This window comes from Chlamydotis macqueenii, chromosome 5 (genome assembly GCF_036417535.1).
Source record: "Chlamydotis macqueenii isolate bChlMac1 chromosome 5, bChlMac1.mat, whole genome shotgun sequence".
NCBI classification, from domain to species: domain Eukaryota; kingdom Metazoa; phylum Chordata; class Aves; order Otidiformes; family Otididae; genus Chlamydotis; species Chlamydotis macqueenii.
In genome coordinates, this window is record NC_141560.1 from 5,430,407 (window position 1) to 5,451,772 (window position 21,366).

Sequence of the window (21,366 nt, forward strand, 5' to 3'; positions counted from 1 at the left end):
TGAATGAGTCTGCATTTAGGCCCTCTGGCATCATTGTTACAATTTTTAAATATCAAACTAAAATATGAATTATCTGACATACAGTATTCAGACATATTTAACATGCTCAAGAGCATGTTAACATAATAAGAAGGAGCAGGTTTTTTTCTTAATGATTGTTTCTGACTATAACTACAATTTTTTAAATGTCGAGGGTTTTTTTAAAAGTGCAAATATACTTATCTTACTGCAGGACAAAGTAGTGACAGTGAAGATCTTCCTGTCCTGGACAGTTCAAGTAAATGTACTCCTGTAAAACACATAAATGCATCCAAACCACAGAAGATGGCTCGATCGCCTGCAAGAGTGATTTCACCTCACATCAAAGATGGAGAGAAGGATAAACACAGAGAGAAACACCACCACCAAAACGCTTCGCCGAGAGTGTACAAATGGAGTTTTCAGCTCAGTAAGAATTCTTTCAGTGACTTGATTAGAGGGAATTTACAAGAAATTTATTTGTTCTGAAAGAAAAATGTGCAAATATTGTAATTCTAAATTAGGTATGGGCCTTTTATGACATAGTTATGGAAGTGTATTCTCTTTCATGCTGCATCTTGTATACTCTTAAGAATTGCATTCATATATACAAAATCACCTTGATGAAGCTATTTTTCTTTTCTTCCTACTTTTTAAGATGAACTAGACAATATGAGCAGCACTGAAAGGATCTCCTTCTTACAAGAAAAACTACAGGAAATACGAAAATACTACATGTCCTTGAAGTCAGAAGTAGCAACCATAGACAGGAGAAGAAAACGATTAAAAAAGAAAGACAGAGAAGGTAACTTCCAGATTTGCTTTATGCTTCCCGTGAGAAGTTAACTTTATTGAAAATAAAGTACTCAAAGCAACTTGAGTGAGTTTGACAGGATTTTTGAAAAAAAAGTGTTACTGTCTGTTTATTCTGTTCATATCTATACATATTTAGAATATTTGTGGCTTTTCAGAACTTGAACCTAACAAAGCCCTTCACTGACTGTTTCATAACTGTTTTAGAAACTTGGACTTCCCTAGGGCAAGCTCAGTCTGAGTTTTCAGTCAGTGTAATGACTCATCTGATTTATCTTTTCAATTGGTCTGTGATGCAGAAAGAGTAAGGTTACTCATCCAGTTTATGTGAATATAGCAGTGAAAGCAATTGATGAAAAATCCACATTGTTTTTCTGTAACTGTGCCACTTCTTTGAGGTCTTTTAAACAACCTAATAACCAATGAAACTTTAATTCTGTCAGGTACTTTAATAACCTGATGCTGATCTGTTCTCTGTATTCAGTGTCGCATACAGGAGCATCCATGTCATCTGCTTCATCAGACACTGGAATGAGTCCGTCATCCTCTTCTCCTCCACAAAACGTGCTTGCTGTAGAGTGCAGGTGATACACGTTTCTCTGCCTTGCCAGCAACTTGCTGCCATGGACATAAATCCTGAAATTCAACCACAGAAAGCACTCAACTGGTTTGACATTGCCAAGTATATTCTGTACACACTTCCACTGCTGGACTCTACCTGTTCTCCCCTCCTACCCTCTTCTTTTTGTTTAATTTACTGTTCAGAGAAATTAAGCTCATTGGTAACTGAAGGTTTGTAGGCACAATGTGACATGCTTGTCATGGTGTTTGTTTTTGTTTTGTTTTTATTAATGCAGAGAAAAGGGCACTTATCAAATTTGAAAAGTTATGTCCAGTGAAGCATTCAGGTGTTCTAGGGAGATCGTAGAAAAGCAAGTGCACCAAGCAGACATCAGAGTGTTATCAAAAAGAATTGAGTAACTGCTGCACTTTCACCGAGCTGTACGTTAACTCTTGGTGAGTAGTTCCTCTTTGTGGAAGCACTTGCTATACAGAACTGCCAAAGTATGTGTTCAGCAGTGTGCCCAGTTTTAAAGGTGTAAATGGGACAAAATAAATTGTGAAAGGAAGTGTAGTTGACTGAAAACTACAGTTGTAATAAGTCTTCCACTTTTTATAGGATTTTTGAGCACACAATTATGCAAATATTTTAATGTTTATTAATGTTTACAGTGGAATTGTGAATAGGTTTTCAGTGGACTATCTTATCCCTTGACAAAAATATTTTGTCTTTTTTCTATGTAATTTCAGAGTTTTTATTTTGTTACAAAAAGACGAAAAATGAAATATATAACAACAATGAAGTTATTTAACAAGATTTCTAAAGCTGAAATTTTTGTGTAAAATAAGGTATCTTGCAACTTGTTAAATATATTTATTCAGACATTGGATGTTGTATTTTTATGTATTTTTTAAAATATTAATAAAATTGGAAAAAAAATTCTAGGTTAGTTCACTCTTTCGATAAAACATCCTTATCAGTTATGGCTCTTACGGAGGTCTTATCCGGCAGCCACGCCTGTATTTCAGATGGGTGTGTCTACGTAACCTCCACAACATAGATCTCTAAGCGGGCATCTGGATTAAACGATGACGTTATTTGGAAACTTTGGCAGTCCTAGTACTTACCTTGTTTTGAGGAACAAAATTTATTGGGTTGCCCTTAAGATACTTTGTCACAAGTTCTTACGTTTGCGATACTGCCGAATGAATTTATATCTCCCAGAGTTGAGATGCAACAATAAAGTAAAGCAACTGTGTATGCTTTGTCTGTGGATTGTCCCACAGACAGATACAGTTTGTAAATAACTCTTCCAAAACCATGTATTTAAAACAGTTTGCATATACATTATGTATAAAAGTGATTTTTTTATCAATTTTTTTATTCATGTTTGTACATTGAAAGGGGTTCTTAACCCCTTTTTCTGTGTTTAATATGCTGTAGAGTAATAACATAGATGCTCTAGACTGTATATCAGGATATTCTGGTTCACACGGCAGAAAGTCAGAACGAAACACTAGTGATGGCGTAGCATTACTAAAATTGATGTTTCTTGAAATTTCATTTTGCAACATTTGTCAACTTGTGATTCAAATTCCTTCCATTTTCGCAGAAAATTAAAGAAAAAGTACTCTTGTAAATGCACTTTTTCTGTCTTTTCTTAAGCAAAGCAGAACTATTACAATGTAAGATAAATATGGAGCTCACTAGACAGCATTAATAAAGGCCATGTTTTAAACATAGGCTTTATATTCTATTTTTATTTAAGTGATTGTTCTTGTAAATGTCTGGACTTACCTAAATAGGAAAATTAATCTCCATAAATTGTTGTAAAGACCTTTCAGAGCTAACTTTTACTGTCAATCTTATAATAGCTATAAATAAAAAGCAATACTCATTTAAAAGGAAGCAACATGGGTCACATTTTCTCAGATTATCTTCCATGTTTAATATTTGCGGAAGTATATTTTAAATTTGGTGAAATAATAGGATTAATTACATCCTATGCAGATGTCTAACCTCTGTCTACAATCTGCGCGAGATCTTAAACAGGCTTACGCGCTCTCAACATGCACAGGTGATGGATGGGCTCTGAACTGTCTGTACTTCAGGACAGATGTTGGCAGTGCGTGTGCTGACTGCTGCTCCTTATCTCTTAGGAATGTTTAAAATATTTCATGGAAGACTGAAGGTATGGTTCCATGAAACATGGAAACTCATTCTAATGGATGATTGCTCCATCTGTTAGATGAGCAACGGGAAGCTCCAGCTCGCTTCCTTACTTCCTCTTTGCACCTGCTTACCTTGCAGTAGTACTTACCAGGCAGACACATGCCTCCCAGACCCTCCCAGTAACAACTAACACCGCTATTCTGGCACAACACCAAACCTGCAAGAAAAGGTGGACTTTCTGCCAAGCCTCTAGCGTGGTACTGATTTCCTAGTTTTATCTGTCTGGCAAGAAGCGTTATCAGTTAGCCAGATTATTCAGTAGCTGTTTAAAGTAGTTTCTTATTACATTTAAAAATACCATACAAATAGAGAAGATTAATATGGGACCAAAGATCAAATCAACAAGAAACCTGAACAGGTCTCTTATTTCTAACTTTACTATAATCCCCCTATTTCTGTTTTGTTGACATAAAATAAATTCCAAAGTATCTTCCAATGCCTTGAATGATTATGCTGTAGAGGATGCAATAATTATGTTTATACTGAATTGGGATTTTTTTTTTCTTTTAAGAGATTAGGTATCATGCTTGCAAGAGCAATCAAAAATAGAGCATCCTCTTGGCAGTCTTCATGCTGTTCTTCTGCCTTCCAGTCTTTCACAGTTTTTCTCAAAATGATGCATGCTATTTCAAGCTTAGTTAGGAGGTAAATAAAATATAATTAAGATTATGAGGTCAAACACTGTTAGAACTGTTAAAAAGAGGAGGGCTTTAAGAGAATTCAGACTCCTGCCTCATTCTGCAATTGATACAAAGAACTGGCAGATTTCTGGCAGATTTCTTATTTTTGACGTGTATCTGAAAGTTGGAAAAAAACTTGAAATATTTTCATGCAAGAACGTAAGGTAAGAAAAAGTTCATTTCCCTACTTGTTTTATTTTTTACTTTCCTTCCATAAAGTATACCAGCTATGTGTATATTAATGAGTTTTTATTTTCTCTGTTGTGCAAGTTTAGCAATACCCAGTTAAATCTCCACTCGTTTCTGGCTCCTCCATCAGACTGCTTGTGTTTGAGAAACCTTCTCTTGCTTAATCAGTTTGGACAGATCAGGCAGGAGAGGCAAAGATGTCAGAACAGTAATAACAAGTCATTATTTCAACAGAGGTTAAACAGATTTACGGTAGTAATTATCAGTGAAAGAAAAGCATAACAAGGGCAAATAAAAGTGTGTTACCTTCATGAAGCATAATGTATCTGACCTTCAAGGGGAGCAGCAAAGGCCTTTCATTTGGAGGAGAGCAGTAGAAGAGAAAAGGTGATTAAATCCGTTCTTCACTGTTGGTTGTATTTTGCACAAGTTGCACTTGAATCTGTTTTTTAAAAGGTGCAGTATTAAATAACCTTGGCAGAAATTTTTTAAATGGATACCTATTCTGATTTTATGTGTAGGGAGCCACGTAGTAAAGGCTACCAAAATTACCCAGGTGGCTTTGATGGGCAGCTGGAAGGAGAATCTGGATCTGAGGATTGTCAAATCCTGTGTCTCAGACTGCCCACTCTTGAGACAGCCTTCTCTCTCCAGATAAGTTTGTCAACCAGATGGAAATTCACATTAAAAAAATGAGTATTCTTATAAAATGTTCTTTTTACCGTTAAAAATATTCTTGGATAGCTGAGGCAGCCAAATGGGTTTTCTGGGCAGCATTTACTGGAATTCTTTTACAGCAGTAAGTCTAAGAAATGCTGTTGTTTTCTTTTTAAGAAAAGAGCACGTTTGGTTTGATCACTTGAAACAAATCTGACATGAGCCAGGAGACAGATTTACAAGCTGAAACAAAGGATGAGTGCATTAACAGAAGTATGTCGAGCTGTTTACTTCACTGTGCCCTTGCATTTTGCAGATTTTGTGCAGTAAAATCTGGGTTATTTTTACTTCTCTGTACTTGGGATTTTATTATTTGCTGCAATGTGCAGGATAAAGACTACCTCTGGAGATGTAAGGAACACAACAAAGCAGTGGAACCAATGGGGATGTTGCCAGAGACTGACTCACTGTAATTCCATGGCTTAGGAAAAAGACATTTTATAATTAGCTCACACTATTTATCAAGCTACTGCCCTTGAATTTTTAGAAAATCTGTCACTCTACCATATTATCTTCCACCGAATGGGATGATCTTTTAGGAAGTCTCTGGAAGAGTTTAGAATTATTCACCTTTATTAGTCATCACTAAGTAGCTGGAATTTATTGGTGGGGGGAGAGTGTTTTAGAAATCTGTCAGTTCCCCAAATTCCACAAGCATTGATTAGTCTCATGCATTGCTTTGGAGGAATATGTAAATTCAGTTTTTCGTGTTACTGGTCTGAATATGTGCTTGTTTTAATGCATCTGAGTGGTGGATTTTGTGCTCAGTCACAGCCCAATGACAAATACTGCGCTGTCATTAAAAGAAAACTGAAAAGGTAAGGCAGTCTTAATTGTGAAAGCAGACTGTTTCTCACCCTTTCTAAGAACAGGACTTTCCTAGCTTCCTCTTTCTTTCTAATTATATCAGCCCTATTTATGTTGCTATTCCTGCTCCTTCCCATTTTCAGAAAAATCCTGCTTTCTGTTTCAGAGCAGGGCTGCGCTGGTTGGTTCTGCTTCAGGTCTGCAACTACCTGCTGTTTGTATCAGTTAGTACCCTCATGCTGTTGCTTATCCTATGCCAATAGTTTTGAAAGGTAACAAAAGTGTCTGTCTTTGTTTTATGACACTTGGCTTTAATTTACCAGTACAGCTCACTCATGATAAAAACACAGAAGCCTTGTGATCCTTATTTTCTCTCTGTTTTATTGCTTGTCAGCGAAGAAAATCAGCACTAGAGCTCCATTACAGCTGTGAAAACCTGCAGGCTGCTTATCAGTAGTGTGTTTGCTTAACCCTCCCTCCGAGCTTGTTGGTGAAGGACACAGTTCTGGGTTATTGGCACTGTCTCTCTCCTTCCCTGCTCTTCAGAGTAACCCAACACCACTTCCACTCCAGCCCTGTCAGTGTCTTCAGCAATTTCTAAACTATTCCTCGTCTAATCCCTCATCTGGGTACGGCTTGACCTAATCTGCTGTGATCCTGCCAGCTATGCCAGTTACGTAAGGAGGGGTGAGATGTGGAATTTGGATGAAATACTTTGTCGTATTGCACAAGGGTGAGTTTTTTTTTCTTTTTAACAAGCCACTTGTTTATGTGTATGCGCAGCTTAAAACCTCATCTCTTGCTGCTCATTCATTTCCTGCAGATTACTTCCTTTAGGAATGGCTATGGTTTAAAGATATTTAAAAAGAAAAAGAAAAAAAAAAAAAAAAGACAACAAAAAAAACCCCAAACCCTCAATCCCTTCTGCTTCCTCTCTGCTTCCTGCCCTGTGAGTGCCTGCCATGTGCCATCCCAGCAGGTTTTTATGGTGTATTGCTTTTGATGGTCAAGTCGCTGATGTCCTGTGTTAGGCTGGGTCTCTTGCCATTGTTATTTTTTACATTCTTCATTCTTTTTCCTCTTTCATTTCAGTTTATGGCCCTCTCATGGCAGTGGCTCTAGCTCTGCTGCCTCCCTCCTGCCGGCCCCCACAGCCAAGCAGTGCCTCTCCTGCCATCGCCGCTCCCTGTCACCTTTGTCACCTGCCACCAGCTGCAGTGCTTCCCTTCCCTCTTCGAGACCTCCTCCCTACGTGTCCTGAAGGCAATTAAAAACCTGTAAGAAACCTGTGGGTTTTTTTCTTTCCTCCACACACACTGACTGCAGGACTCTCCCTCCTGCAGCCCCACTCGTGAGGGGCAAGTTACCGAGGGGGTCCCCACCACTCGCATGGCCCTAGCCCATCCCTCAGCTTCTCCGCTGCCGCCATCCCCAAATGGAGGGGCTGTCCCCAGGGGATCCATGGCCTCCATAGGGCAGGGGCACTTTCTCCCAAAGATCTAAGCCGGCCCCACAGCACGAACACGGCAGGAGAGGCAGCCAACGCCCCTTTCCTACAGATGAGCGTGCTTTGCTGCCGAGGGGGCCTGAAACCCTCTTCTCTCAGCCATGACTGAGAACAGAGCTCCTGGCAGGTCCCTGAGGCAGCAGCACACACAGAAATTCAATGTGTGCTTGGGCAGAAAGAGAGGGGAAGAGGGTCCCTAATTCCATATCCTAGTAAGGGCAGGATCTGTAAAATACAGAAATAGTCACCAACTGGATTTCTACTTCAATTATTTTAAATTTAGATAAGCTCCCCTTGGTGTTACATAAACAAACGGGAATACATCAAGTATTCTACCTTAAATATTTACACAGTAAACCCAGCTCCCTCAGCAATCCCCTCACTTTCCCTCAGACTGAAGTGGGTTACAGAATAAAAAAATTTCAACCAGCCATGGTCTGTTCAGGCATTGTATAAGTGTAAACTTTTTTTTTTTTTTGAGAGTGATTTAGGATCTTTCATATGTCTTTCAGTTACACCTGTTTCTGTATGTGAGAAATCCCGGGAAAACAGACCTGACCATCATCTCACAGTTGTGAACTACTAAAGCTTGAATGTTGAATGCTCCCTGTTGTGCTTACAGAAAGAACCTGTCACCACAACGCTAAGGAGCCTCAAGTTAAGGTAGAACATAATTTAAAAATTCTAATATTTAGCAGAGTTGTAGCTTTATTTATAGTTCTTTTATTGCTGTCTTCTTGAAACTCAGGGTGCAAGCATGGTGCAAGTTTAGGTGTCACGAGCTCTAATGGCTTTTACACGTTTTTGAGTTTGGGCCAGACCCATTAAAGAAATTTTGGAGCTGAGCTTAATGGACTTGCAAGATTGGAACTAGAATCCTCAAATGCTGTGTGCTGACTTCCTAACCTAGCTAATAGAAAACGCTGAAAAAAAAAAAAAAGAGCTGTTGCTTAAACTCCAGTTCTCAGGATTAGGGACTTAAGAATACAGAGGGATGCCTCCTTGTATTGAAGTCACAGTCACAATCTATCTCTGGGCAGTAGGTATTTAACCCACACTTCAGAAGATCGCAGTCGCATCTTTTCGCTGCCTTCCAGACCAAGAACTCAGTAGCTGAAGTTCTTAGCAGCAGGTTACAGAAATTAGGACTTTGCCCCTGTCCTTGATGGAGTTCAAGGAACCTCCATTAATAATCTTCCAGATGATTGATCTGATCACTCTGCCAGTACCACTGATGCACAGGGCATTCTGAAGCAAGGCTCTCATTTGACCTTTCCTGTTGAAATTGTTCTGTTTTCTGGGGGCTGACCAGTAATTGCGTGCTTTTCTAGCCTTTTTGTTCAGACACTCATTTCAGAAGGATCTGTGTTCCTGTCTCTGCTGCAATGAATGTCACCTCCAAATGAGTGTTCGCTAGCCCAGTCTCATCAAGCCAGTTTTGGCAGGCTGCACTCCTGTTGCCTTCTCTCCCCTCCGGCTCACTTTTGTTCACAGCTTTCTCAGTGCTCCTTCCTCAGCAGCACTCAGTCTTTCACCCTTTGCTCCTCCTTCTATCACAATTTGTTCCAATCCTGCACCTAACCTAACATGCCTCACCAAGGTGATTCACCTGCTCTCTACACACCTTACCTTCAATACTGTCGCCTTGCTGTTCGGATCCAGAGACTAAGCTGTATTCTCATTTTTATTCCGATTTTGGCCGTGCATTTCATTATGCCATGCAAACTTGAGGCTATTCAAGAGGAGAGATGGAGAACATTCCAGATGAAGCTATGTCATGGTGGTTAGAACACTCTGCTGGGAGAGAAAACATGCGCCCTGGCCTGCCTTTGTAGACATTCCCAGCCTGTAGAAATAGAGATTCTTGCATTTGCAGTTTGACAGTGCCTTTCACACACGTTTTGTCAGCGTGTACTGAAACACTTGCAGTGTCACAGATAATTCCCAGCCCACAAGTCCTGTTAACAAAATCTTACGGGGTGCTATTTTTTAACTAACATGATTTGAGCCAGCCATCAGGATGTGCGAACTCACCAAGGAAGCTAGCGGAAGTCAAAGCTCAGCAAAGCAGGTTAACCTTTTAAGAACGTTTTCACTGTTGCTTTCTGCAGCACCTGGACGCTTTAGTTACACGGATGCACTTGATTTTGAAGCTAAAATATATTTACATCAGCTTTGTTCAGTCACCTGGATTGAAATGTGGAAAGACCACATTTGCTGCATGAAACAGCCAGAACAAAACTGGTTATCCAAAAAAGCCAGCCAGTGCCTCCATCCTTATCTGCATCTCTGTGCAGTAGTACTGCAACTTATTTTCCACTCCAGTTAGCTTTGAAATAATCATAATTAACAAGCACATCTGTAAACAAACTACAGTCGCTCTAAGCACCCTGCGCTGTGTAAGTCAGAGTTTTTGTCTGGCCAGCTTCACGTCAGGGTAGCAGTTATCAACCTGATGCTCATACTTCAGTAACACTTTTCATCCCACCTATTTGTTTAATGAGCAGAGGGATGGGACATCTAATTAGGTTTTAAGAAAACGAGTTTTCCCTAGATAACAGTGGGTTAAGGCAGCTTTAAAACTGGAGTAAAAGGAAACTGGGGAACCTGAAAGAGTAATTTATTAACTAAGTCCCTCTAACACTTGCTTAACCTTTTATACAGTAATTCTGTCTTAACAAATATTTAAACATCTTCCTACCCCCAAATCCCCAAACACTGAAACATGAGGAAAAAATTGTGTGGGTTTTTTTTTAACCCCCCCTCTCCTCCCTTCAGCCCCAAGGAGTTTTGCCCAGAAGACATGAACATCCTCCATCCTACCACTTAAACTCTTCAGTCACTTTTCTGAGCAACTGTTCTCTTCGTACACTAAGACACAAGGGAAAATGGGATAATTTCAATCATGCATTACTTTCAGATGTTTAACTAAAAGACTGCTTTAAAAGAAAGCGTTAAATCTTTACTACAGATGTATTAATTCTAATTGGCCATAATGCTTGTGGCCTAGTTGTAGGAAACACTCTAGACATTAGTAGCCTATTATTCCTTTGGAAAAAAAACACAACATAGGAGACTTGCTGCCTTATTTGAGCTCTTTTTGGGCCTCTATTTTAGTTAGCTCTTAGCCATCTCCAAGGTAACGAGGCATGGGCTGTGCAGGCAAGAGCTGTGGTACAGCTAGTACAAAACACATGTTCCTTCTGCCTTTCAAAGGCACGTGAACAGATTTCTGTGGAGAGCTGGGGCAGCTTTAAACAGCTGCAAGCAGAGCAGCGTCCAGCGCAAGTGGCACGCGTGCTGTGCTGTGGTCAGGGCCTAGTAAACTACAGCCTGGATCGCTGGAGTCTGAGTAGAAAAGAAAAAAAACCCCCCCCCCCCAAAAAAAAAAAAACAAAAAACACCCCAACAAACAAGGCAGGAAGTCATTCTTTCAAACTGCTGCTGGAAATAAAAGGCTACAGAGAAGGTAACAACAAGAAAGCATGTGGGCAGGCTTCCTGCCATTTCTCTTCCTTACTGTTGCCAACAACAGAACCTGGCAGTTGACATGAAATAGCTTTGTTTCAGTCTTCATTGCTTGAAATCTCAAAACCAATACAGTAATCCTGATGTTCAGTTCCTTTTGTTACTGTATTTTATTAGTTGGAACTGAAGTTAAATGTGCCTGTTAGCCATTATCCTGCTGTACTAACAATCTGACTGCAGGATTTCAGCTATCAAGATCCTTTCAAAGGACTGGTGTTTTTCCTGAACCAAAACCACATCAGAACAGTTAGCTTCCACAAACTTCTCTCTGTACTCATCCAGGAGCAAAACCAACATTGTTTTGTGCATACCTTGTACTTTGTTGGCATTCCCACCATTAAAGGAGAAAACTGTCAGCGAGCTCAGTGCTTGGCGTGCATCATGCTTGCAGCAGGGGAGGACGCTGGGTTTGGAGGACCCCCAGGGCTCCCCAGGGGAAACAAGGAGTGTCTGGAAGTTGCCTTGCGCACACGTGCTGCTAATGACACACTGATGTCCTTTGTAGAAGACCTGGTGAAGCATGCAGCAAACATAACCTAGGGATAAGCTGGAAGAGCACCCCTGCCTACCTGAGCTCATTAGTTACTGCAGTTGCCTGCCGCTTAGAACCACCCTTGGCTTGATGCTCTAATCATCACCATCCAGCACTCCAAGAGAGTCAGAATGACCACGAGGGTCCGTGAGGGTGGCTCAACAGAAATTCTTTCCAAATTAAGAGAAATAACACATTCACAATCCCCAGCTGCTGAAAGAAAGTCACTAATTCTGTTATCTATCAGCAACTTAAAGCAGCAATGAACACACAGAACTCTGTAGTAGCTGAAGAGGAAAGAGACCACAGCAAACTAAACAGTGTCCTAGAAATGTATTTTTGGAAAGAACATACATACAAATGTACACTTCCCATTTATTTTATTTGCATTCAATAAAAAAGTGTATTTCCCATATTACACCTTTTTTTTTTTCCATCTGAACCAATCCTAGCAGAAAGGAAGTATAACCCTCCCACCCCCTTGAAATTTAAACATACCGGTCTGTGGGCCCTGGAAAAGTTTGTATCAATATTACTGCACTGTAGAGTGAAAAGGACCTCAGAAACAGACTCCATTGCCAGTCCACCACAACTAACTTATTAACCCTTCATGGTTTCCACTGTCTGAACAGCACCTAGGACTCTCTTCTGAGTTGCTGGACGTACATCCCGACAGTAGAAAATCCAAAATGTGTTCTTGCCCAGTGAACACTGGCACTGCTTGTAAAGTCTGAACAGCGTGCTCTTGTCTAACGAGGCTGGCCAAGCAGTCCTGCTTTAGCTGCCAGAGCTTCGTTCTGCTGAATGTGGTACTCCTGAAATCTCATGGAGATCCTTTGTGTCATTTTTAAATACTTCTGTAGGCAGTGGTCTGAGCAAGTCATCTAGAGGAAGAAGGAAACAGAAGGATTCAAACAGTAATTAAAACACTTCCCCAGACAGGACCCAAAACACAGTCATATACAAGGATAAACAATTAGGTGACTGCATCTCATATTCTGTGTTAAGCCTCAAGAGAAGGGCCTAATTCTGCACGGCCCATGTGCAGTGGAAAAGATGAAGTTTAATTTTTAAGAGATGTCTGAAACTTCTTCTGATATTCATTCTCAGATGAAAGTCTTCATGGAAAACATCACAGATCTAGGAGATAGTACCATTTCATCCTTGGGCTCCTCTTGTGAAAGTAAAACATTTTATTTTGCAATAAATACCAGATCTATTAAATTAGTATCTTCTTTTTTTTTTAATTCTGTTTACAAAAACTTACCCTTTTTGACAGCCAAATATGGTCTACTGTGTGCTAGCTCAGTTTAGCCTTTGTTTGACCTTCCTGTTAGCTCTATCAGCCTTCTTGTACCTGCTTGGTTAACCTTCACAAAACCAGCCGAGTACCCTCTGAAGTTCTATGAGTCAGCTGCACAGGAAAAGAAATACCAGGGCCTATTCCATACATGGTATTATTTTTTAAATTTTGAGAGGTTTTTTTTTTTCCTTTCTTTAAGTGTAGAGAAAGAGTTAAGAGATCTGTTTCTGAGCAACAGTTCTACCAATTGGATATTCTGTATCATGGTTGTAATCCTTGCTATACTGTAAAAATTAACAAATTAGATGGAAAGGAAAGATGACCACTTTGCATGATTACTAGAAAACCAGAAATTGCTTTGCTTCTGCTTGGTATAAAGGGATGTGAAAAGAAGAAGGGCTGAAGATGAACAACAAAAAAAAGAAACCATGCAGCTATGCACGCCATCCACCACTCGCCCTTCTCTCTCCTTGTCCTGGCATCAGGTACAGCAAAACCTGTTAAGCAGGAGTTAAGTCTGACTAGGAAACAAATTCTGGAACTACCCCAAGCTACTGCTCCCAGAGGGCGTGGTATTTGTGATACAGTGCCCTGGGAAGTCCAGACTTGCAGTGCAGACCTGCAGAAGAGGTCAAAAGCTGTTTTTTCAAGTGCAGAATCTCAAGGGAGATTCATGGAGGTATTAATCTTAATTATTTAATAAGAAACTAAAGCTTTAAATAGGTACATAGGAATTTCCATACCAGATCAGACCAGTGGTCTATCTAGACCAGTGTCCTGTTTCCAGCAGGGGCCACAGCCAGATGCTTTCTAAGAAACCTCATAATGGATAATTATGGACAAAACTTCCCATAAGAAAGTTTCCTCCTAGCCTCCACCGTTAGCAGATAGCTCCTGTACTGCTGGGACATGGCCCTTTTGCAGATCACAAAAGCAAAAAAAAAAAAAAAAGAGCAGATCAGAATCAAAGAATATTTTTTGTTTAATTCACCTCCAATGAGCATTCTTCAGTTTTGGACACCAAGTCTTTAATGAAAGACCATATGAACTGTTATTTTTAAAGAAATTCTACTGACACTTTGGGTAGCAGAAGGACGAAGTATAATCCTTTACTGGAAATCACATACCATCCCAGAAAGGTAAAGAGGTTGTGCTGCTAACACTTCTGTCAGTCTTGTTAACTGAGACTCCTTCTATCGTTCAAGCAATTAAAAATGAGTTGTTCAAAGACAGTAAACAAGACCTCATCCGGAATAATTTTGACCTCCTGTAGTCAACACAAATCCCACTAAAGCAGATGCAGATAATATCAGGGAAACAAGGAATCTGCCCTGGGACACTAGGAGAGCTTTGTTTAGCACAGCGAAACAAAAGCTGGAAGGAGACATGATTTTTGCCCGCGCTAAGGAGTTAGAACTCCAAAGAGGCAGAAAATGCTCAAAACCACTGGTTAGTTTAAAACTTCAGGGTTTTTTTCCCCTGCCAGCAGAGTCGAGCAAGGGTTATTAGGCTTTTAACCAACAACATCATGAGATTCTGAAGCAGCCTCTCAACAGTAGAGGAGAGGCAAAAAACATGCAACTGATCTATTGAGAGCTGAATCTTTTTTGCAGATGACTATGTGATGGAGCTCCCTGCAATGCAGAGAAGTGGATTTAACAGCCAGAGCTTTGTAGCCCCATGTTTCTGTGACTCACTACAACACAGGGAACATGAGTAGGTACACAAGTAGTTCAGTAGGATTCTGCTTGGAGAAGCAAAACTACAGACAAGTTATTTCCCTTCCTGCCACTAACTCGCTTCCTTCCTCACTTGGAAGCTACATGTCAGACACCTGTACTCCACTAAAGACTGCTACCTAGCTTTTCAGCTAGTTGAAAGATCAAAACTTTAAGCTGCCTCTGAAATTTGAATGCTACACAGCAATTCTACAAAAGGGTCATTAAAAGCATAGGAAACATCTACGTACCTCTTCTGGTTTAACTTCTCTGCTAGTGAAGTCCTTTATGCAATCCAGGAAGCAGTTTTCTGTAAGTTTATTGTATGTTCCAAGAAACTCCTTGAACTATAAATAAAAATTGAACAGACACTGAGTATTAACAAATTTCTACATTAATTTCTTACATTCTGCTGCATGGGCCAGCTGGTGACACTAACATTTAAAGGACAAGTCACTAGAAAAATTTACTATCAGTCAGAAGATTTCAGCACCAACTCCTGCTAGCACTCAAATCAGATACTATACTGCGGCCGTCGACAGTCAAATGTTTACATTTTGGTTGCTACTGAACTAGTCTTAAGTCAGATGATAATTTAAACATTTTGTCCTTCTCCGTGCCCTACACCTTTTTCTACGTGACCAAATAATACAAGGTCCTCAAAGCCACCGCTCATAATACAGCATCTTACCTGCTTGATCTGATCAGATTCCGATATTTGCCCAGCCATATTCTACTGCCTGTGATTCACTTACCTATTCTGGAGAGAAAAGCAGAGTTTCACACAAAAAGCACACATATGAGCTGCAATATTTTACAACAGAATGACATTTTATACATCCTTGAAGTGTGTTTAAATGTGACATTGCTAGCAAACTTTCAAGCCATCCACCTGAAAGAAAATTACCTATTTCAAATGTATTCAGTTACAAGAACATCCAAGATAATTCCAGGAATGAAACCTTCCCAGATCCACCTGTTAACTGCTGTCCTTTAGGACTTTCACCAGTGACTTAAAAAAAAAAAAAAAAAAAGGTATTTTATAAATGCTTTCAAACTCACAAAGTAAAACTAAAGCGGGAGTCGGGAAGAAGCAAGTAATAACATTCTCTAGCCTTATAGTTTCAGTGACTTTAGATGCCACCTGTACAAACAGTAAGGAAAAGAGGCAAGTGCAAAATGCTAGCCACTCCGAATTAGACGCAGCATAAGCCAGCTTGCATCAGAGAAGCAGACGCCTGCTTTCTGTGTAGCTGCATTCTCACCAAACACTTAAACTAAAGCAAATGTTCTGGTCATGGAATACAGTGAATTAAATGCAAGGAAACATAAAAGAATAAGAATGGCCTTAAAGGAAGTGAAACAAAGAAAAAGGGAAGAATGAACAGCCACAGATCCAAGAATTTAAGCAAGCATCCTCATAGAAGACTCACATTTCTAATCCGACACGGTAAACAAGGCTTGAAAGCATTCCTGCAGGTTTCCTAGAAGAATACCAAAAGCTAGTCTTCCTTTTCCCTTAATGTACATATTATCTAAGACCTATCAGAGATGATAACGCCAGCTAATATTACACTTTGGTGAGAACAAGACCCTTCGGTTTAATTCACATGAACTTGTGGAAGAAAGGTTCGCGCTGAAGTGTAATCACTTTGTGAAAACAGTTCATTTAGCCCTTCAGCAAGGGCTACTTACAATTAATCTTCTGTTATGCCTTGCCAAGTTTTGAGCAAGACATTCATGTTCTAGAAAGCTTAAAGTATTCCAGTCTCTTGGCAGGGAGAGGGTAAACAAGCCTTCTGAACAAAAACAAAAAGACAATAATTATTCTACAACAGAAAGAAAAGTAAGCAACTAAAAATAGCGCTAAGGAGCTCTCAGAAGCGTGCGCTCTCCCTGCACCCCCTCCCAGTAGCAGAGCGATTATGACATCTGCCTCTTTCTCACTACAGAGGAAGCCAGCTCAGGGACTGGAGGTAAAGAGCACATACGATTCTTGGATTTAAGACGCATACCCTCCTGACCAAGAACTCCTCATGGGCAGACAGGGTCACACAGCTTACTCTAAAGGAGAACCTACAGGACGTGGTTGCTGAGAAGAAACAAGGCATTACTCAGGTTAATGTAAACCTCAAAATTGTTTGAGAAGGGGACATGACTGTCATTTGGGACACCACCTAGTGCAAATGGATGGCCACTCCAATCTCTCATTTCTCAGCCTGTCAGAAGAAAAATCAGTGGCAATTCTATCAAGTCAGTTTAAGTAGCTTATTAAACAGAGTTAAAAGGCACAGAGAACAGGAAAGACTTTTGTACTCTCCCAGGCGCAGAAAGCTAAAAGCTTCAACTGTCAGTGGCATTTTCTCACACTCAGTGTTGCTTCATTACGCTTGTTTGGAACAAACCTGATCTTTCGTTCATCTGTGACTAGTTTGGCAAGCTTAAAATTACCGATTTACTAAACTGCAGTTCCACAAAGCTTTTACACTTGCTCTTGGGAAATAGCTCTGATTTAAATCGGCACTATGGCACTATCTGATTTTAAGTGTCTCATGCGCTCATCCCTCTACAGGTATTTTACACAGCAGGCAATGAAATTATATGGCTGTACTGCAGCTCTTCAGTAGCTATAAGTTACACACAGTTGCTTTAACATCCAAAGATGTGCTACCTAAACATTACCAGAAATTTGCATATTTTTTTCGCTATGAGGCACTGGCACATGTGGCCCAGAGACGCTGTGGCTGCCCCATCCCTGGAAGTGTTCAAGGCCAGGTTGGACGGGGCTTTGAGTGACCTGGTCTGGTGGAAGGTGTCCCTGCCCAGGGCAGGGGGGTTGGAACTGGATGGTCTTTAAGGTCTCTTCTAACCCAAACCATTCTAGTATCTGGTTGTTGTGGTTTTGTTTAGTGAGGGGGGGCCTAAGGTGGCAGCTTCTGTAGGAAACTGCTAGAAGTCGCTCCCCTTTGTTCAGTGGGCTCGGCCGGGCCTAGGGCGGACCCGCTGCTGGCCAAGGCCAAGCCAATTGGTAGCAGAATGTCCCGTGATAACGCCTCTGCGATAACGTATTTAAGAAGGGGAAAAATAGAGAAAAAAAAGAAAGAGAGAAGATGTGAAGAAGCTGAGCCGGGGCAGAGGCGCAGAGGGGGAGGCGCGAGCCTCGTGGGCCTTGCAGGCCTCACCCTCTGGCCTCTCGCCAGGCGGCCAACTGGGCCCAACTCGGTCCAGCCTGGCTGTAAGAAGTGGAGAGGAGATGAGAAGTGAATAAGATGTAAAAAAGATCCTGAGAGACATCTGCCAGCCTGTTGTGAGGAACGGCTGCAGACGCCAAGGTCAGTTCAGAAGGAGGGGGAGGAGTAATGTGGCTCCTGGCCAAGATTCCCCTGCAGCCTGTGGTGACAACCATGGTGGAGCAGGTTGTCCCCCTGCAGCCCATGGAGGCCCACGGAGGAGCAGAGATCCCCCTGCAGCCTGGGGAGGACCCCACACCAGGGGAGGTGGATGCCTGAAGGCAGCTGTGGCCCGTGGAGGGCCCGCTGGGGCAGCCGTTCTGGAGGGACTGCACCCGTGGAAGAGATGACCCACGCCGGAGCAGTTTCACAAAGGACTGTGGCCTGTGGGAGGGACCCCACAACAGAGCAGGGGAGGAATGTGAGGAGTTCTTCCCCCAACGATGAAGCAGCGGCGTAAAACAATGCGTGATGAACTGACCGCAATCCCCATCCCCTTTTTCCCCCTGTGCTGCTCGGGGCAGGGGGAAGGAGGTAGAGCTAATGTTAAGCCCGGGAAGAGGGAGGGGTGGGGGGAGGTTATCTTGTTCTCCGTCTCATTATCCTGCATTGTTTTTTAGTAATAAATGAATAGTTTTCCCCAAGTCGAGTCTGTTTTGCCCGTAACGGTAACTTTAAGGATTTTTCCCTGTCCTTATCTCAAACTTTGAGCTGTTTTCCTTATATCATGTCCCCCTGTTCTCCAGGAGGGTGGGGGAGTGAGAGAGAGACTGCGTAGTCTGGTCCCAGTCAATGAGGGCTGAACTACGACACTGGTTTATTCCTAAAGTATGCTAAATGTGTCATTTCAAGTTTTCTTGTTATTTGTTCCCTTCCCTCCAGCCCGTGAAACTGTGAAATAAGCCAAAAAAAAAAAGAAAAAAAAAAAGAGCCCATTACAAGGCTTGGCACCTCAACAGACACACCACATCACGTACATAGCTGCTCAAACAACTCCAGCATGCTGCAAGTTTAAGCCTACGCAGCCTGGATTACTTTCCTCTGCGCTAAGTATGATTTGGAAATTGCACTTTCAAACACAGCACACTGAAGGAAGCAGATATCTCTGAATAAATCCCTGCAACAAGGGCCACATGGTCTGGATGTGCTGCTTCACCAGGAAAGCAGCAACCGCTGGGAAGTCTCCGTTCTCAAAGGGCCCTGGAGCTCTTCCAAGTACGTTTCAATGTTGTAAAGAGACGTTCTGTTAAGATAAGCCTCTCTGAGCATAATTAGCAGTTAAGGGTAACCGGAGGTTTTGATTTCTCATAGTTAGGCGTAACGGGTTTTCCATCCACTTTCCAAGGGCGTTAGCCAGTCAAACCTATTCTCTAAGCAAGATCCATCCCAGCTCCCAGCCCTGTTCTAGAATCTGGAAAATGCTTCTAATACTTCCTTCTGCTGTGGCTGCCACTCCCGTTGCCATGGAAACATAAAATCACTACAGAGCAACAGCTTTTTTTTTTTTAAAAAAAGGTAAAACTCATTTATTAAATAAAACCAGCAGTTAGGTGAAGGATTCCTAGCTAACCTGGGTCAATCATCTGTATGTTTCCACAGGAGTAAGGACAGGAGCCAGAACTCTTCCAAAACTCACGTGTGGGAGTACAGCTCCCCTCGCTGTGTCTCCAGACCTCCAGAGGCAGAGGGCTCACCAACGTGACTCCTAAGCGCTAAAAACTGGAAGACAGGTTTTGATTATCATTACTGTACTGCTGGGTGGCTGAGAAGCCTGCCTCCGTTTAACAGCCCGGAGCTCCTACAGGTGAAAAATGCACTATAAACCACAGCAAGGAAGTTTTTTTTTTTTCCACTGATGTCACCAAGATCAGTGTTTATTACCTAATCCTAACTCAACCGTATCCTTTCCCATGGAAACTAAACAAGTGCTGTGTTTTGTTTCTTTTTCCAAGCTTTTTGTGAGGAGCTACACTCTACTGGAGCGGCACCATAAACCCACCACACTTGCTGTCCTGATTAGCGATCCGAATTAGGTGTAGGTACAAGCTGCTCTATATATAGGAGGCTGCATTATTTATTTTGAACCTTCGCTTCCAATTGCAGACATAGAGCACCACGCAAGTGTACATAAAAGGGACAAAAGAAGAATAAAAATATCAAATCAAAGAGGTGTGTCAAGATAAGGCACCCACACCTTGTAGAGAAAGTTGTTTTGTTTTTTTTTTAATCACTGGGAATTACTAGGCTATAACTTGACTGACATCAGATAAAAAACCTCATTCATTTAAAAAGCTTTTTTACTGAATCGAGTCAAACTACAAATGCCTATGAAACCAGCAGGCTGCTAAACTAATCGCATAAAATGCGGAGCAAGAGTCAATTTAACACCGAACTGCTGGCGCTGCGTGCCTGGGCAACCCTCCGTCCTGCGCCAGCCCTGCCGGGAAAGCAGAGCCCGGCTCCCCCTGCTCCCAGGGCAGGCTCAGCTGCTCTCCTTCAGACTGGTGCTTGTCGTGAGGTTACACAGAGGTTTTCTTCTCGCTCTGCACACTACGGCCAGCCTCCAGAGGCACTGGGTGAGATGAGACAGGGACTGGTGAGAAGCGGCTAGATGCTAAGATGTACCTGGCACACAGGTTACCGTAATTCACGATCTTGTGGCCGTGGGCTAGGCCCTGCTCTGAGGAAAAGCAAGTCAATGGCAAAAAAGGGGAGCACACGTCTGAAATCAGACACCCCAAGAACCTCTCTCAGCAGACTGAACACACACAATGGGGTCTGTCCCAGCAGAAAATACATATTTTTCCATAAACAGTCTCCTATTTAAGCTAATTAGGCCTGGCTGATACCTGTGACCCAGTAAGATCAAAACCTGAGCTAGAGATAAAACAATTTCACCTCGATTTTTTTTTTTTTTTTTTTCTTAACTACACCCTCAGGTCTGGGTTTCAAGGGCACCTTGAGTTTCTCCGCCCGGGGCGACACTGGCCAGGCCAAGCCCAGCGCCGCAGACCCGCGCCCGCCAGCCCGGCCCGGGCACACGGGCGCGCCCTCCGTCTCCATCCGAGCGGAGGAGGAGACGCCTCAGCACCGGGAAAGTTCCCGAAAACGGCTGGGTTTCTCTTCACCCACGGGACCTTTCTGGTGTCCCCCATCTTGTCGAGCACAGCGCGGTGCGGCCCGGCCCTCCCGGTAACGACCGCACCTGAGGGCTGACCCCGGCCTGCAGCCCACGCACCCCGCGTCCCGCAACGCTGTACCTCACCGCAAGCCGGTGAGGCAGCGAGACCGCTGCCAGGGGGTACCGGTCTCTTTCCCCCAACCCGTACCGAACCCCCCCCCGCCCCAGCGAGCGCGGGCTTACCGGCGGCCTCACTTCCCGCCCGAGCGCAGCGCTCTTACCCGTCCCCCTCGCTGCCCTACCGGAAGCGGGCGGGGCCCGGGCGCAGGTTTCCTCCCGGACACTATTGAGGGGAGGACCGCGCGCAGGCGTGCTGAGGCGCAGGCCAGCGCTGTTGCCGTGGTAACGG

At 42.4% G+C, this 21,366-nt stretch overlaps 2 protein-coding genes and 2 long non-coding RNA genes across 11 annotated transcripts in view; 2 read left to right on the forward strand and 2 right to left on the reverse strand.

Moving 5' to 3' along the window:
• Positions 1-3,227, forward strand: part of ARID4A (AT-rich interaction domain 4A) — a 47,756-nt gene extending 44,529 nt beyond the window's left edge. For all 5 annotated transcript variants that reach the window (XM_086748187.1, XM_086748189.1, XM_086748190.1 and 2 more), the window contains 3 exons: positions 233-448; positions 677-823; positions 1,316-3,227. In XM_086748187.1, coding sequence (XP_086604313.1) covers positions 233-448; positions 677-823; positions 1,316-1,419 — 467 coding nt within the window. In that variant the 3' untranslated portion in view covers positions 1,420-3,227. The remainder of the gene's footprint in view (positions 1-232; positions 449-676; positions 824-1,315) is intronic.
• LOC147600436 (uncharacterized) overlaps positions 1-21,366 on the reverse strand; it is a 759,986-nt gene that overhangs the window by 163,811 nt on the left and 574,809 nt on the right. The gene's annotated exons all lie outside the window — the stretch shown is intronic.
• Positions 6,419-14,847, forward strand: LOC147600439 (uncharacterized). 2 transcript variants are annotated; one of them, XR_015258602.1, is made up of 4 exons: positions 6,419-6,751; positions 7,111-7,295; positions 8,038-8,188; positions 14,502-14,847. It is a non-coding gene; the product is annotated as an uncharacterized LOC147600439 (long non-coding RNA). The 2 variants fall into 2 exon arrangements; XR_015258603.1 differs by lacking the exon at positions 14,502-14,847 and adding an exon at positions 12,696-12,798.
• On the reverse strand, positions 11,904-21,288 carry TIMM9 (translocase of inner mitochondrial membrane 9). 3 transcript variants are annotated; one of them, XM_086747985.1, is made up of 4 exons: positions 21,201-21,288; positions 15,298-15,366; positions 14,858-14,953; positions 11,904-12,469 (listed from the first exon to the last, which is right to left on the reverse strand). In XM_086747985.1, the coding sequence occupies exons 2-4, from the start codon at positions 15,334-15,336 to the stop codon at positions 12,335-12,337; spliced, it is 270 nt and encodes an 89-aa protein (XP_086604111.1). In that variant the 5' UTR covers positions 15,337-15,366; positions 21,201-21,288; the 3' UTR covers positions 11,904-12,334. The 3 variants fall into 3 exon arrangements, with proteins under 3 accessions (XP_086604111.1, XP_086604113.1, XP_086604112.1); XM_086747987.1 differs by lacking the exon at positions 21,201-21,288 and adding an exon at positions 19,473-20,260; XM_086747986.1 differs by lacking the exon at positions 21,201-21,288 and adding an exon at positions 16,302-17,518.